The 14,331-nt window shown below is 37.6% G+C and overlaps 1 protein-coding gene across 1 annotated transcript; it reads left to right on the forward strand.

The window, feature by feature from the left end:
- The first annotated feature begins 2,262 nt into the window (after positions 1-2,262).
- SEMG1 (semenogelin I) lies at positions 2,263-9,391 on the forward strand. The gene is given in 7 exon segments (XM_031656785.1): positions 2,263-5,835; positions 6,079-6,851; positions 6,854-7,102; positions 7,104-7,449; positions 7,452-7,639; positions 7,641-7,917; positions 7,920-9,391. Coding segments are annotated over 7 exon segments (2,367 nt in total). The 5' UTR covers positions 2,263-5,687; the 3' UTR covers positions 8,306-9,391.
- The last annotated feature ends 4,940 nt before the right edge of the window (positions 9,392-14,331 follow it).

Here is a 14,331-nt window from a genome sequence, read left to right on the forward strand (position 1 = left end):
CTTCTTTGACCAGTTTGTTGTTCAGGAGCATGTAGTTTAATTTCCATGTATTTGTGTATTTTCCAAAGTTCCTTCTTTAATTAATTTCCAGTTTGATAGTAATGTGGTCAGAAAAGATACTTGATATGGTTTCAGTCTTCATAAATATGTTAAGACTTGTTTTGTGGCCTAACATATAATAATCTATTTTGAAGAATATTTCATGTGCAGTTGAGAAGAACATATGTTCTGCAGTTGTTTAATATACTTTTCTGTATATGCCCTTAAAGTCTATTTAGTCTAGAGTGCAGCTTATATCTCATATTTCTTTGCAGATTTTCTGTCTGGGTGATCTGTCCATTGCTATTACACTGTCTTGAAATCCTCTAATGATATAGTTTGGATATCTGTCCCCTCCAAATCTCATGTTAAAATGTGACCATCAGTGTTGGAAGTGCAGCCCAATGTGAGGTGTTTGGGTTATGGGGCTAGATCCCTCATGAATGGCCTGGTGCTATCCCTGCAGTAATGAGGGAGTTCTCACTCTGTTAGTTCACATGAGGACTGGTTGTTTAAAAGACCCTGGCATCTTTCTTGCTCCCTCTCTCACCATGTGATACACTGGCTCCCCTTCCCTTCCATCATGATTAAATATTTTGTGTGGCATCACCAGAAACTGAGCAGGTGCTGGCATCAGGTATCTTAGCCTGCAGAACTTTGAGCCAAACAAACCTCTTTTCTGTATACATTATCTAGTCTCAGGTATTCTTTTATAGTAACGCAAAATGGCCTAAAACACCTTCCATTCCTTCCTTCCAGTTCATCTCTCTCTCTGAATATTTGCCTTCCACTATGATTAAGTGCTTGGATTTGGGGTGCATATGTACTTACAATTTCTGTATTATCTTGCTGAATTGACCTCTTCAGGGCATCTATTAAAAATATTGTCTTTGTGGCTAACATGAGGCCTTTAAAAAACATCCTGTAGCTATCACAAGTGATTTTAACATGATAATAACTTGTTTGATTACAAAACATAAAACTATACTTTACCACCACTTCCCTCCCCACATTTTGATATTCGCATGTCACAATTAACAGCTTTTATACGCCATATGCATTAACAATTTATTGTAGCTACTATTAATTTCAACCTAGGCATTTGATTAGTGAATTTATTTACCTTCAAGATAATTATTCATAGGTAAGTGATTTACTACTATCACCATTATAGTATCACAGTATTCTGAATTTGACTGTGTAATTACTTTTATTAGTGAGTTCTATACTTTTAGATTATTTTATATTACTCATTAGCATCCTTTTCTTTCACCTTAAAGAACTCCTTTAGCATTTCTTATAAAATTAGGTCTGATGGTGACATACCTCCTCACCTTTTCACGTCTGGGAAAGTTTTCATTTCTCTGTCATTTCTGAAGAACAGCTTTGCTGAGTATAGTATGCTTGGATGGTTTTCTTTTTTTTTATTCCTTTGATAATATTATTCCACTTTCCTCTAATCTTTAATGTTCCCCTTGAGAAATATGATTTGATTGCAGCACTATTCATACTAGCAAAAACATGGAATCAACTTAGGTGCCCATCAATGCTGGACTGGATAAAGAAAATGTGGTGTATATACACCATGGAATACTACACAGTCATAATAAATAAATAAAATCATATATTTGCAACAACATGGATGCAGTGGGAGGCCATTATCCTAAGTGGATTAATGCAGGAAGAGAAAACTATATACCACATGTTTTCAGTTATAGAGGGGAGCTAAATGTCAGATACTCATGAACATAAAGATGGAAATAATAGGCATTGAAGACTACTAGAGGAGAGAAGAAGGGAGGGAAAGGGGACAAAGGTTGAAAAACTAAATGTTGGGTATTAGGCTCAGTATCAGAATGACAGGAAAATTCATACCCTAAGCTTCAGCATCATGCAATATGCCCAGGTAACAAACTTGCACACTTGCCCCCGAATGTAAAATGACAGTTGAAAAAGAAAAAAAAGGTCTGATGTGAAGTGTATTGGAACTGTTTTGTATTTTATTTGCTTCTTTTCTTTTGCTGCTTCAGGATCATTTCTTTGTCTTTGATCTTTCACAATTTGATTATTATATGTCTAGTCTTTTTTGAATTGAATGTGATTGGTGACTGTTGACATCCTGAACTTTGACTACATATATATATAAAAAAATATGCATATATGTATATATATGGGTATATATATAAAATATGCATATATGTATATATATGGGTATATATATATATATGTGTGTGTGTATATATATATATGAACTCTTCAGATTTGGAAAGTTTTCTGTTATTACTTATTTAATAAGTTTTCTTTACTTTTCCATTTATATTTCTGTAACTTCTCTTGAATACCAGTAAATTGTCCCTTTGCTCACTTAATGCTATTCCATACATCTCATAAGTTTCCTTCATTCTATTCTTTCTTCTTTTTTCCTTTTCTGAGTATATATTGTCAAGTAACCTGTATTCAAGCTCACAGATTATTCCTTTTGCTTGATCATTTCTGGTGTTAATGCACTCTATTGCAGTTTTCATTTTATTCATTGCATTCTTCATCTCCCATATTAACATTAGATATTTTGTTATCATTTTTGCCCTTTGTTACATCTCTCTTTCTAGTCGCTTATTGTTTTCATCATTTCATTTAATTATTTATCTGTATTGTATCAAAGTTCTTTGAGCTCCATTAGAACAGCCTTTTAAATTCTTTTTCAGGCAGGTCATACATCTCCATGTCTTTGGGCCAATCAATGGTATCTTATTTTGTTCATTTGGTGCCTTATTTTGTTAATTTGGTGTTATCAGTTTTCCCCAATTGTTCTTGATCCTTGTGATTGTGCATTGATGTCTGCACATTGAAGAAGAAGGTACTTACTGAATTGCAGGTAGGTACTTGAATGCAGATATTGAATTTAAGGTAGCTACTTACTCCAAGTTGGCTTTGTCTGAGAATGTCCCTCAACTCTGTCCAGAAATTCTAGGCAGATCATCAGTTCTGGGTTTGTAAGTCTGTGACTGTTTCAGTCACTGCAGCACAAGGAGATGTCATAAACCCAGGACCACCATGGCCAGTTCTGCACCAGGCCCTAACCCATGGCTGCAGAGGCTGGCACAATGATGGACTGCATTCCCAACTCCTCCTCACTGATACCTGCCTATCTATGTTGGTTATTCATAATCCAAGGCTGCTGTAGTTGGCTGCCAGTGGTGCAGGTAAGAATACAAGTCTATCTCACAGGAACTATGTGTTCCTCTCTGCTGCTGGGGCCGGTCTTGCTGCTTAGGCCACAGGTACTCACCCAGAGTCACCATGGGTGTCCTCCCAGTGCTGAATTTTACTATTATGTGACTAGTATTGGGTTCTATGAAAAAGTCCAAGCCTTACTTCATTCCCTTCCCCCGAAAGAAAGTAGCTCTCTCTGCACTGTGCTGCTTGTGATTGGGTTAGGGGTGATGCAGGAAATGAAATTGTCTTTCATATCCTCTTCAATGTGTATTTTTAATTATTATGCTATAATCAGGTTCTGTAATATCTCATCTGGCCTGTTTAGCTTTTGAGAAAGTATTATCACATGTGGATAATTATTAAATTTCATGTTTTGGAGGGTATAATCTCTGGGGAGTCCTACTCTACCAGGTTTTTCTGCCCATTTCCCCAAAATAACTATATTGGAATATTTTCTAAGTTGTAAAGTGATTTCCCATAGAATTGAGCAAAATACATTTAAATCCTCCTGTTTTCTTCTTTTCCTATGAGTACAAAACTTTCTGATTTTTGTGCCAGTTTAGTGCACTTTAATATTTTTGCTTTTTTAAAAATTTGTCCAACAGGGCAAATCATTTGATCACTTAATCTTTTCCCCATCATGATTCCATATCTAAGATGTATGCATAACCATACCATTTTTATGCTTTCCAAATCACTGATTTCTGATTTCAACTTTATCAATACATTCCTTTATCATTTGGAAATTGTTTTTTCCACATTTCATTGAATTCAATTCTAATATGAATATAATAATCACATATTATGCTTGGATTGCATTTTCCTGCTTTGTTTTTGCAAATATTGCGCTCCTTTGTTTTATCTGCATCTTTTGGACACTAGATGAGATGAAAGTTTTGTTCTTGATCCATAAGTAAAGCTAATATTTCAGACTCTATTTTGTATCAGTAAGCTTGGAACAGAACAGTTTCTGGTATTTTCTTAAGGGAAGTGTGAGGAAGATTACAGTGGTTAGCAGACACAGTAATCAATTTTAGTTCAGGACAATAACACCCTACTCTGTTGGAGTTTCTGCAATAAGGAACTACTTACTGCCCTTGAGGCAAACAGATAAATTTGGTAAGATCTCAGAGTGGTTCATAGAGAAACCATGCAGCTCACATGATTTATGTTTGATAGCATAGTGCTTTTTTCTGTGGTTGGCCTTTCCCTTTACCCCTTCCGTAAAGCATTGCCTACAGGAAGGTTAAAATTTTAAGCTAGAATAATTGAAAATAAGTTTTCAAGCTATCCTTTCCCCAGAAGTACCCTCCAAGGTGTTTTGAATGTACACAGGAACACTGTTGGGATGCTTTCTTCTTTCTTCCCCTGTGATCTGCTTATAACAAAGTCTATGACTCAAAGTAAAGAAAGTTTCTTTAAACTTTTCAGGATGTCATCACAATTGGAAAAAATCTTTGCTTCTACCAAAGGTGGGAATTTTAGCTTCATGTCCACTCACAATACATTATTCAATTCATTGATGGTGGCAAATATTTCTCACAGCCTGTGTGGGGATTTAGCTGTTTATTACTGAAGTAGAAACTTCTTTTAACTAAAAAAAAAAAAAAATTCTGCTATTTAGGTAGATTTCATGAAAAGAACCCAATTTAGAAACCAGCATTTTTACTTTTTTTCCAACAGTTGTTCCTATCACCAGGAAAACATGTTAAAATTCTCTCATCCTTTGAAAACATATCTGGAGCTTACCTCCCCCTCCAGATAGAGCCTCAGCTCTCATTCCACCATGAATTCAGACTTCCTGAGAAGGTTGCAGCTGGTCTCAATCCTTCAACTGACAACCCAACATAATTGTATTCATCTCTCATTAAAGTTACTAGCAACAACTAAGAAAAACTTTGGATACATGTCAGTCTTTACTGTGTTGAACTTGACAGACATATTTGACATTGGCGTGCCCCATTTACTTGTTTAAAATTTCTTTCTTTGGATTCCATAATGTTTCCTTATCTTCTATGTCATTGGACTTCTATGATTGCTCACTCTTAGGTAAAATAGATCGTGTCTCAAGATCATTTTTAAAACAAAAGGAAGTATGGCGTTCTATCTAAAATAGAATATTTAATTTATTACATCATGAAGGCAAACTCACATTTAGAATATAAAGGCATTCTCAGAAACCAATTACTTTTGTAGCCTGAAGCTAATCTCTTTCCTACTTTCGTCTAAAATTCCGTAAAATGCAAGTGATCTGGCATGATGATCAACAAGGACTGATAAAAATTTGCTGAGGCTTCCAGAAGAAGGAAAATGCCTTTGACATTATGTTGCTGGGGACATTGACTTTGTCCCACACTCAGCAGGGGTGAGGAAGTTGGCATTTACTGATAAACTAAGAAAAGGCAGTGCCTTTTGTAATTTAAGCTCCACCCATGGCACCTTCACTCAAGGAAGATATAAATGACAAGGTCCACTCAGCTCTCAGACAAGGCTTTCCAAGCAAGATGAAGCCCAACATCATCTTCGTACTTTCCCTGCTCCTCATCTTGGAGAGGCAAGCAGCTGTGATGGGACAAAAAGGTGAGTGGAGAGGGTAAGCCTTGGGGAAAGCTGCTCAGACAGAATAGCCTCTTAGATTATTTGGAGTGCAAACAGTAACCTGTTTGGGCACAGATTCTTCTTGTTGAAGAGAATTGATTTTCTCCACCCAAAGCTTCAGCTTTTCTAGAAACATCAATAATTTGTTGGGAAAAGGTGGGAGGTAAGAGTTGCAAGGGAGCTTTGGAGATAATGAAAGCATACACTTCTATTATCAATTACCAGGTGGATCAAAAGGCCAGTTACCAAGTGGATCTTCCCAATTTCCACAAAGACAAAAGGGCCAGCACTATTCTGGACAAAAAGACAAACAACATACTGAATCCAAAGGCAGTTTTTCTATTCAACACACATATCATGTAGATGCCAATGATCATGACCGGACCCGAAAAAGTCAGCAATATTATTCAGATGCCCAACATAAAACGACAAAATCAGAACAACACCTACGTGGAAGTAAAGAACTGCTCAATTATAAACTAGAAGGCAGAGACAGTGCTAAATCAAAAGGTCATTTTCATGTGATAGTTATACATCATAAAGGAGGCCAAGTTCATCATGGGACACAAAATCCTTCTCAAGATCAGGGGAATAGCCCATCTGGAAAGGGAATATCCAGTCAATATTCAAACACAGAAGAAAGGCTACGGGTTCGTGGACTAAGTAAAGAACAAGCTTCAGCCTCTGGTGCACAAAAAGGTAGAACACAAGGTGGATCCCAAACCAATTATGTTCTCCAAACTGAAGAGCTAGTAGCTAACAAACAACAACGTGAGACTCAAAATTCTCATCGAAATAAAGGGCATTACCAAAATGTGGTTGATGTGAGAGAGGAACATTCAAGTAAACTACAAACTTCACTCCGTCCTGCACATCAACACAAACTCCAACATGGATACAAAGACATTTTTACTACCCAAGATGAGCTCCTAGTATATAACAAGAATCAACACCAGACAAAAAATCTCAATCAAGATCAAAGAGCATGGCGGAGAGCCTCCGGCCTCTCTAACAACCAAGTACAGAAGAAAAGAAGCGACTCCACTATGGAGAAAATAGTCAAGAAAAGATGTATCAAAGCAGTAGCTATAGCCAAACTGAAGAAGAGAGAAGGCACAGAGGCAAAATCTCAAAAACAGGTGGCATAATTCCAGTCAAACAAAACACAGCCAAAAAGAGCAAATAAAATATCATGTACCAATCTTCAAGTACAGAAGAAAGACGACTCCACTATGGAGAAAATAGATTGTCAGAAAAGAATCATAAATCCCCAAAGCAGTAGCTATAGCCAAACCGAGAAGAGAAAAGCACATAGCAAAGTCAAAAACGAATGTATTCCCCAGTCAAGAACAGGAAAGGCATAGCCAAAAAGGCAAATAAAATGCCACCAATCTTCAATTACAGAAAGAAGCGGCTCCTATGGAGAAAATGGTGTCCAGAAAGATGTATCCCAAAGCAGTATTTGTAGGCAAACTGAAGAGAAACCACGTGGCAAGTCTCAAAAACAGATAACAATTCCCAGTCAAGAGCAAGAGCATAGCCAAAAGGCAAATAAAATATCATACCAATCTTCAAGTACCAGAAGAAAGGCAGCTCACATGGAGAAAATGGTGTCCAGAAAGATGTATCACAAAGCAGTATTTATAGGCAAACTGAAGAGAAGGCATATGGCAAATCTCAAAAACAGGTAACAATTCCCAGTCGAAACAAGAGAGCACAGCCAAAGGCAAATAAAATATCATACCAATCTTCAGAAGTACAGAAGGAGCAGAGCTCTCCGCACTATGGGAGAAAATGGTGTTCAGAAAGATGTATCCCAAAGCAGTAGCTATAGCCAAACTGAAGAGAAAGCACATGGCAAGTCTCAAAAACAGGTAACAATTCCCAGTCAAGAGCAAGAGCATAGCCAAAAGGCAAATAAAATATCATACCAATCTTCAAGTACAGAAGAAAGACGACTCCACTATGGAGAAAATGGTGTCCAGAAAGATGTATCCCAAAGCAGCAGCTATAGCAAACTGAAGAAAGCACATGGCAAATCTCAAAAACAGATAACTATTCCCAGTCAGAGCAAGAGCATAGCCAAAAGGCAAATAAAATATCATACCAATCTTCAAGTACAGAAGAAAGACGACTCCACTATGGAGAAAATGGTGTTCAGAAAGATGTATCCCAAAGCAGTATTTATAGCCAAACTGAAAACCTAATAGCAGGCAAATCTCAAATCCAGGCACCAAATCCTAAGCAACAGTCACGGCATGGTGAAAATGCAAACGGAGAGTCTCGCCAATCTACAAATAGAGAACAAGACCTACTCAGTCATGAACAAAAAGTCAGGCACCAACATGGATCTCATGGGGCACTGGATCTTGTAATTTTAGAGCATGAAGGTGACGGTAATCATCATTTGGTACAACGTCATAACTACGACAGAAATCCATTATCTACATAAACCTACCATTCAGTAACCATGTGAAAGGATGGATCAATATCAAGGTAATTTTTTTTTTTTTTAGCAAATAGAGGAGATACCTCTCCCAATGTTTAGAATTGTTGGGGACTCTCCAGGACTTTTGTAGGATTGATAACCATTGTTCACACCAATAGAAGTGCTGTATAACAAGTGTTAGGAAGATGAGCCTCACAATTCCCTGGTGAGGAGAGGGTCTGGTAGTGGCACAGAAGGATGTTTGGCCTATCATGAGGTCCTAGAATTCCTATCCTTAATTGAATATTCTTCAATAATTTTTTTGTGTGTATGCCTACCTCCTAAAGGTTTTTTGAACCTGTACTGACTACATATGTGTATTTATAAGTTTATGGTATACTCTTGTCAGTTCTTATACTTTAGGTTAGTAAACCTCAATTTATTTCCTATATAGTATAAAGGATTATAGCAGTTAATATTTTCTTTCTGCGCACCAATGAATGTTCTTGCATCCCTGTTAGGGTTCATCTATGCTCCTTCAGAGACGACAAGCCCAAAGACTAGCAGTCCTCCCTCTCAGAATACAGGAAAGAGATAAGTAGAAAGATCCCTGTTCATGTTGTGAAAGAGGAGATGGAAAGGGAGACACAAGAGATGGTGAGGGATCTCATGGGCCAATTAGATGTTTGCAACATCAGGAGAAGAAAATTGAAGCCCTGAGAGGGGTAATGGTGCTTCCCTGCCTCTTTGCAATAAGTAACACTGTACTTGAAGAGAGGGCAAGCAGCAGAAACAGTGGCCCCGGCTGGCAACTAGTGGCCTGGTATCCTAGTAATAGAGGGCTGGTACAATTGGAGCTGAAGGGGACAGGGGGCCCAGCTACCATCCCCACCCTTCACTTTTTACTGTACTCACATCATTGATTCTCTTCTTTCTCTCTAGGTATCACTTGACCTCAGTGAATTCTGTGATGTTTCTGAGATGCACACTCCCATGTAGTTTCAGATTCTTGGTCCATGGATGACACCACCTGCCCGTGCTTCCTTGAATTAGGCTTTCTCAACCTGAAGCCCCTTCAAACTTCCAATAAAGAGATCATTTTCTGCTTCATCTGCTTTTGACTCCTGTTTTCTCTGGATTCCTAGTTGCTCAAGGGGTTGAGGGCATTTCTAATATAAATGGTTTTGAAAGAAAATAAAGGGATATTTTTGAAGCACTAGGGAGAATAGTAATCAAAGCCACATTTCTAGATGTATTGATAGAAACCAACACTAAAAATAGGGTGCTGTTAGTCTGCCAGTCACATGTCTACCACCTGAGGCCAACACTAAAGGCTCTCATGACCCTGGTACTAATCAGACCCCAGGAACTAAAAATATCCAAGAAAGACAAGAGGAAATGTATTGCAACAGGCCCTGGGAAAGTCTCTGATCTGCTGGTGATCAATTCCACAGTAGCACATCCCTTCACTTAGCTTAAGAATGTCTTACCCCTACAGCATCCATTGAGATGCAATTACACCAAAGGTGATATGTTAAATCTGCACAACTTCAGTAACAGCAAGTGGGTTAAAATGTCACCTGTGGATGGAAAGACCAGAGCACCAGTCAAAGAAATATTGAGGCAGGTGGTGTCTTCATAATGGAAATTCTGCTGCCTATACTGTCTTTTCCCCCTCTATTTTAAAAAAGTTTCCAGAGAAAGCCAAACCTCCAGGAGAAGAGGCCAAAATAGGGGAGTGAGAAAATCACAAGACTAAGAATAAGAGATTTGGATTCTAGTTCCAAGTCTGCCACAATAACCTGTATAACTTTACCTAAATCTGTTCTTTCCTGCAAGCTTAAGTCCCACATCTGCAACATGGAAAAGTTTGACACAGCAATCTTCATAGTACTTACTGACTCAATATTGTAGACGAAAGAAAGAAAGAAAGAAAGAAAGAAAGAAAGAAAGAAAGAAAGAAAGAAAGAAAGAAAGAAAGAAAGAAAGAAAGAAAGAAAGAAAGAAAGAAAAGAAAGAAAGGAAGGAAAGGAGAGAGAGAAAAGAAAAGAAAGAAAGGAGAGAGAGAAAGAAAGAAAGAGAAAGAAAGAAAGAGAGAGGAAAGAAGGAAGGAAGGAAAAGAAAGGAAAGAGGGACGGAAGGAAGGAAGAAAAGGAAGGAAGGAAGGAAAGAAGAAAGGAAGGAAAAAGAAAGAAAGGAGGTCAGTAAGATCTTAAAGACGGTGTCTAATGAGGCCCATTGCTGCAGTAAATTTGGTAGGGCCAGAATAGGTCAGATGGATATGAATGCTTCAGAACGACACAGGCCTACTTGGAGCAGATATTGGCACTGTTGCCCACCCTCAAAATCATGGATCATATAGGCCCAGAGTTGGGTTAGCCTGGGCCCCACATACCAACAACCAAGGAGCCATAAGTTTATAAAGAGCCATGACGTCTTCCAGGACAAGTGAATCATTCCCTAAGCTAGCCAACAGGTTGAAAGTCAGAGGGTCAGCTTCATCAAAAGAGCCAAAAGAGTAGGTGTAGCTATGATTGTCCATCACCACAGCCAGGCATCCAGTTATGTGTGTATTAAGTCATAAAATCTACCAAGTATGTCATTGTTAAGGATTAGTATAGATCAGCCAAGAAATATGTATATGGGTGTGCTGTGGGCCCACAGGTACCCATCTCCACTTCTCACACACATGCAGCACACGCATACACAGCTGAATGGCCCCTGTGCTGCAATAGCTTGGTGAAGAAGAAATTGTAGAGAATTAGCAATTGCTTACCATAAATTTTCCTTTTAGTTCTACTTCTTTGGCTGTATGACTCTGGCAAAGCATTTGTTGTTGTTTTGTTTGTCTCACATGTACAATAAAAGTACTGTTTCCTGATGGAAGAAAGAGAAAGAAGAAAGAAAGACAGAATGAAAGAAAGAACGAATGAAAGAGAGAAAGAGAGAGAGAAAGAGAGGGAGGAAGGGAGGGAGGGAGGAAGAAAGGAAGGCAGAAAGAGAGGAAGGAAGGAGAAAGAAGAAAAGAAAGAGAAAGAAAGGAAAGAAAGGAGAGAGAAGAAAGAAAGAAAGAAAGAAAAAGAAAGAAAGAAAGAGAGAGAAAGAAAGAAAAAAAGAGAGAGAAAGAGAGAGAGAAAGAGTCTCCATCAGGTCTTAATGTCTTCATGTCGCCTGTAGGTGTGTGATTAGAGACTTTGTCATAGTGGCATGAGAACTCTGTCTCTCTTCACTGCTACCTTTCCAAGAGAATAGAGACCTTGTGCTCAGTCACCTGGTTTATTTTCCCAGCCCAGCAGTTAGAAAGGAGAGGTTATAATGGGCTTAGGGGCCTTAGCATCAGGGAAGCTAGAAATACCTGCTACAGTCTGCTGAACAGATTCTCTCCTCTATGTATGGACAGAAATACATTAAACAGTTTCCCTGACATGTTGCTGATTGCATGGGGGAGGGAAAAATAAACTGACATGTAAACAAGCAAAAGAGCCAGAGTCATAAATGCTGTGTGCTGTGGTACAATTAGCATGAACTTTGGTTCCCACCACTTGCATAGTCTTGGGTCACAGGATCTCTGATACTGACCTCCTGCCTCTTAATGAGGGGATATAATAACCATCGCATAAAGATGCTTAGATGTGTTCAGTGAGATGATCACAGCCAAAGTGCTCAGGGAAAAGTGCCAGAATGACAACAAATTTGGAAATAATAATAACAAAACAATCTTTTCTTATATGTTCTTTGAAATAGAGGTAAAACTCATATAAAGAAATGCACAGATCTTATATATCTGTTTGAATGAGATTGACAAACACATACACATGGTTGCCCAACACCTAGATGAGCATATAGAACATTCATCTTGCCTTATGCCCCTTTCAAATTCACTCGAAGCCCTTCAGGCGCAAATCTTACACTGACATAGAAACTAATAACTTGCTTGTTTTTAATCCTTACATAATGAAATCATATGATAACATTACCTTTTGTGTCTGACTGTTATTCAATGTTTGAGATTCATTGTTTTTGTATGTATCAGCAGTTCATTCTTTGTATTGTTGAATAATATTACATTGAGTCTCCATATTTGTTCTTCCATTTATCTGCTGGTACATGAACATTTGGTGTTCCCAACTGAGCGATAGTGAATTAAGATATCACATAAATCCCTGTACAAGACACAATAACATGTATTTTTAATTATCTGTGGTAAATACCTAGGAGTGAAATTTTTTCCCAGTGCGTGGTTTGGGTTTTTTTTTTTTTTTCTTTTTCATTTTCTTACCGATGGTGTATTCAGAGGAGTAGAAGTTTTAAAGTGTGACAGAATCAAATATATCTATTTTCCCTTTTAAATTGGATATTACTGTGTCTAAGAACTTTTGCCCTTTCCAAGCCTGCAAAAATGTTCTGTTTGTGATATCTTTCCCTAGAAGCTGCATAGGTTTAGCATCTATGTTAAGGTTTATGGTTCCAATTGATTAATATTTGCATTCCATGCAAGGTACAGATCAAGGTTCCTTTCTTCCAAGATGCTCTTGTTGTTACTAATTATTGATAATGCTGCTATGGACATTCATGTGCAAATTTTTGTGTGAATACATTTTCAGTTCTCTTTGGTATTATCATGGAAGTGGAATTTTGGGGTCACATGGCAACACTGTTTAACTCTTGAAGAAACTGACACACTGTTTTCTACAATGACTCTACCATTTTATAGTCCCACCAGCAATGTCTGAATGTTGCTGTTTCTCTACATCCTCATCAATACTTGCTATTGCGTGTTTTTTAAGATTATAGTTATTGCAAAAGGTGTGAAGTGGTATCATGTTGTGGTTTTGATTTGTATTTTTCCTGAGGACTAATGAAATTGCACATCATTTCTTTTTTTTTTTTTTTTGAGACAGAATCTTGCTCTGTCATTCTGGCTGGAGTGCAATGGCACGATCTCGGCTCACTGCAACCTCCGCCTCCTGGGTTCGAGCAATTCTCCTGCCTCAGTCTCCCGAGTAGCTGAGATTACAGTCATGCACCACCATGCCTGGCTAATTTTTGTATTTTTAGTAGAGACGGGGTTTCACCATGTTGGGCAGGCTGCTCTCGAACTCCTGACCTCAAGTGATCCACCTGCCTCAGCCTCCCAAAATGCTGGGATTACAGGCATGAGCCACTGCTCCTGGCTAGCAATGTGTTGTTGATCTCAAGAGATTATATTAAAATAATTGTAAGCATTTAAAAATTATTTTAATGATCTAATTTAATTATTAGTCAATAGCTATTCTGGGTGTCTTGTATTTACACATGAATTTTAGGATTAACATGTCAATTTCTGCAAAAAGTCATCTGGAATTTTATAAGAATTCTATTGAATTTATAGATCAAATATGGAAAACAGCCAGCCTAGTAATATCAAGTCTTCGATTCACAAACAAGGAATGGCTCTCTCTGTCTTTTTTTTTTAATGTTTTTGAACAATGATTTGTTGTTTTCCAGTGTACAGGTGTTGCCATTTTTTTGCTTAAGTGAACTACTATCTGTTTCATTCTTCTGAGGCTATTGTAAATGGGTTTTTTCATAATGCACATGCAATTTCATATGCTTAATACATTGACATTATGTCTTCCACCTTCCACCTTCCTGAATTCATTTATTAGCTCTAATAATATTTTGGGGTGGTATGTATTCTTAAGGGTTTTCTTTATATACCATCAGGTCAATGAGTATTTTATGTATGGCAAGTCTAATGGTGATGAACTTGAAGTATTTATATATCTGGGAGTATCTTAATTTTTCCCTGACTTTAAAGATAGATTTGCCACGATATAGAATTCTTGCTGGACAAATATTTCTTTCACCACTTTTGGCATATTCTCTCACTATCTTCTGGCTTGAATGGTTTTCATGAGAAGTAATCTGCTAAGCTTATTGATTAGTCATCTTTGTCATTGATATTTTGATTATAAATTGTCTAGGTGTGGATCTCTTAGATTTTTTCTTACTTGGCATTCATTGAGCTTCTTAGATGTGGAGATTAATAGTGTTAAGCAAAATCAAAA

The sequence above is a fragment of the Papio anubis genome, chromosome 16 (genome assembly GCF_008728515.1).
Source record: "Papio anubis isolate 15944 chromosome 16, Panubis1.0, whole genome shotgun sequence".
NCBI classification, from domain to species: domain Eukaryota; kingdom Metazoa; phylum Chordata; class Mammalia; order Primates; family Cercopithecidae; genus Papio; species Papio anubis.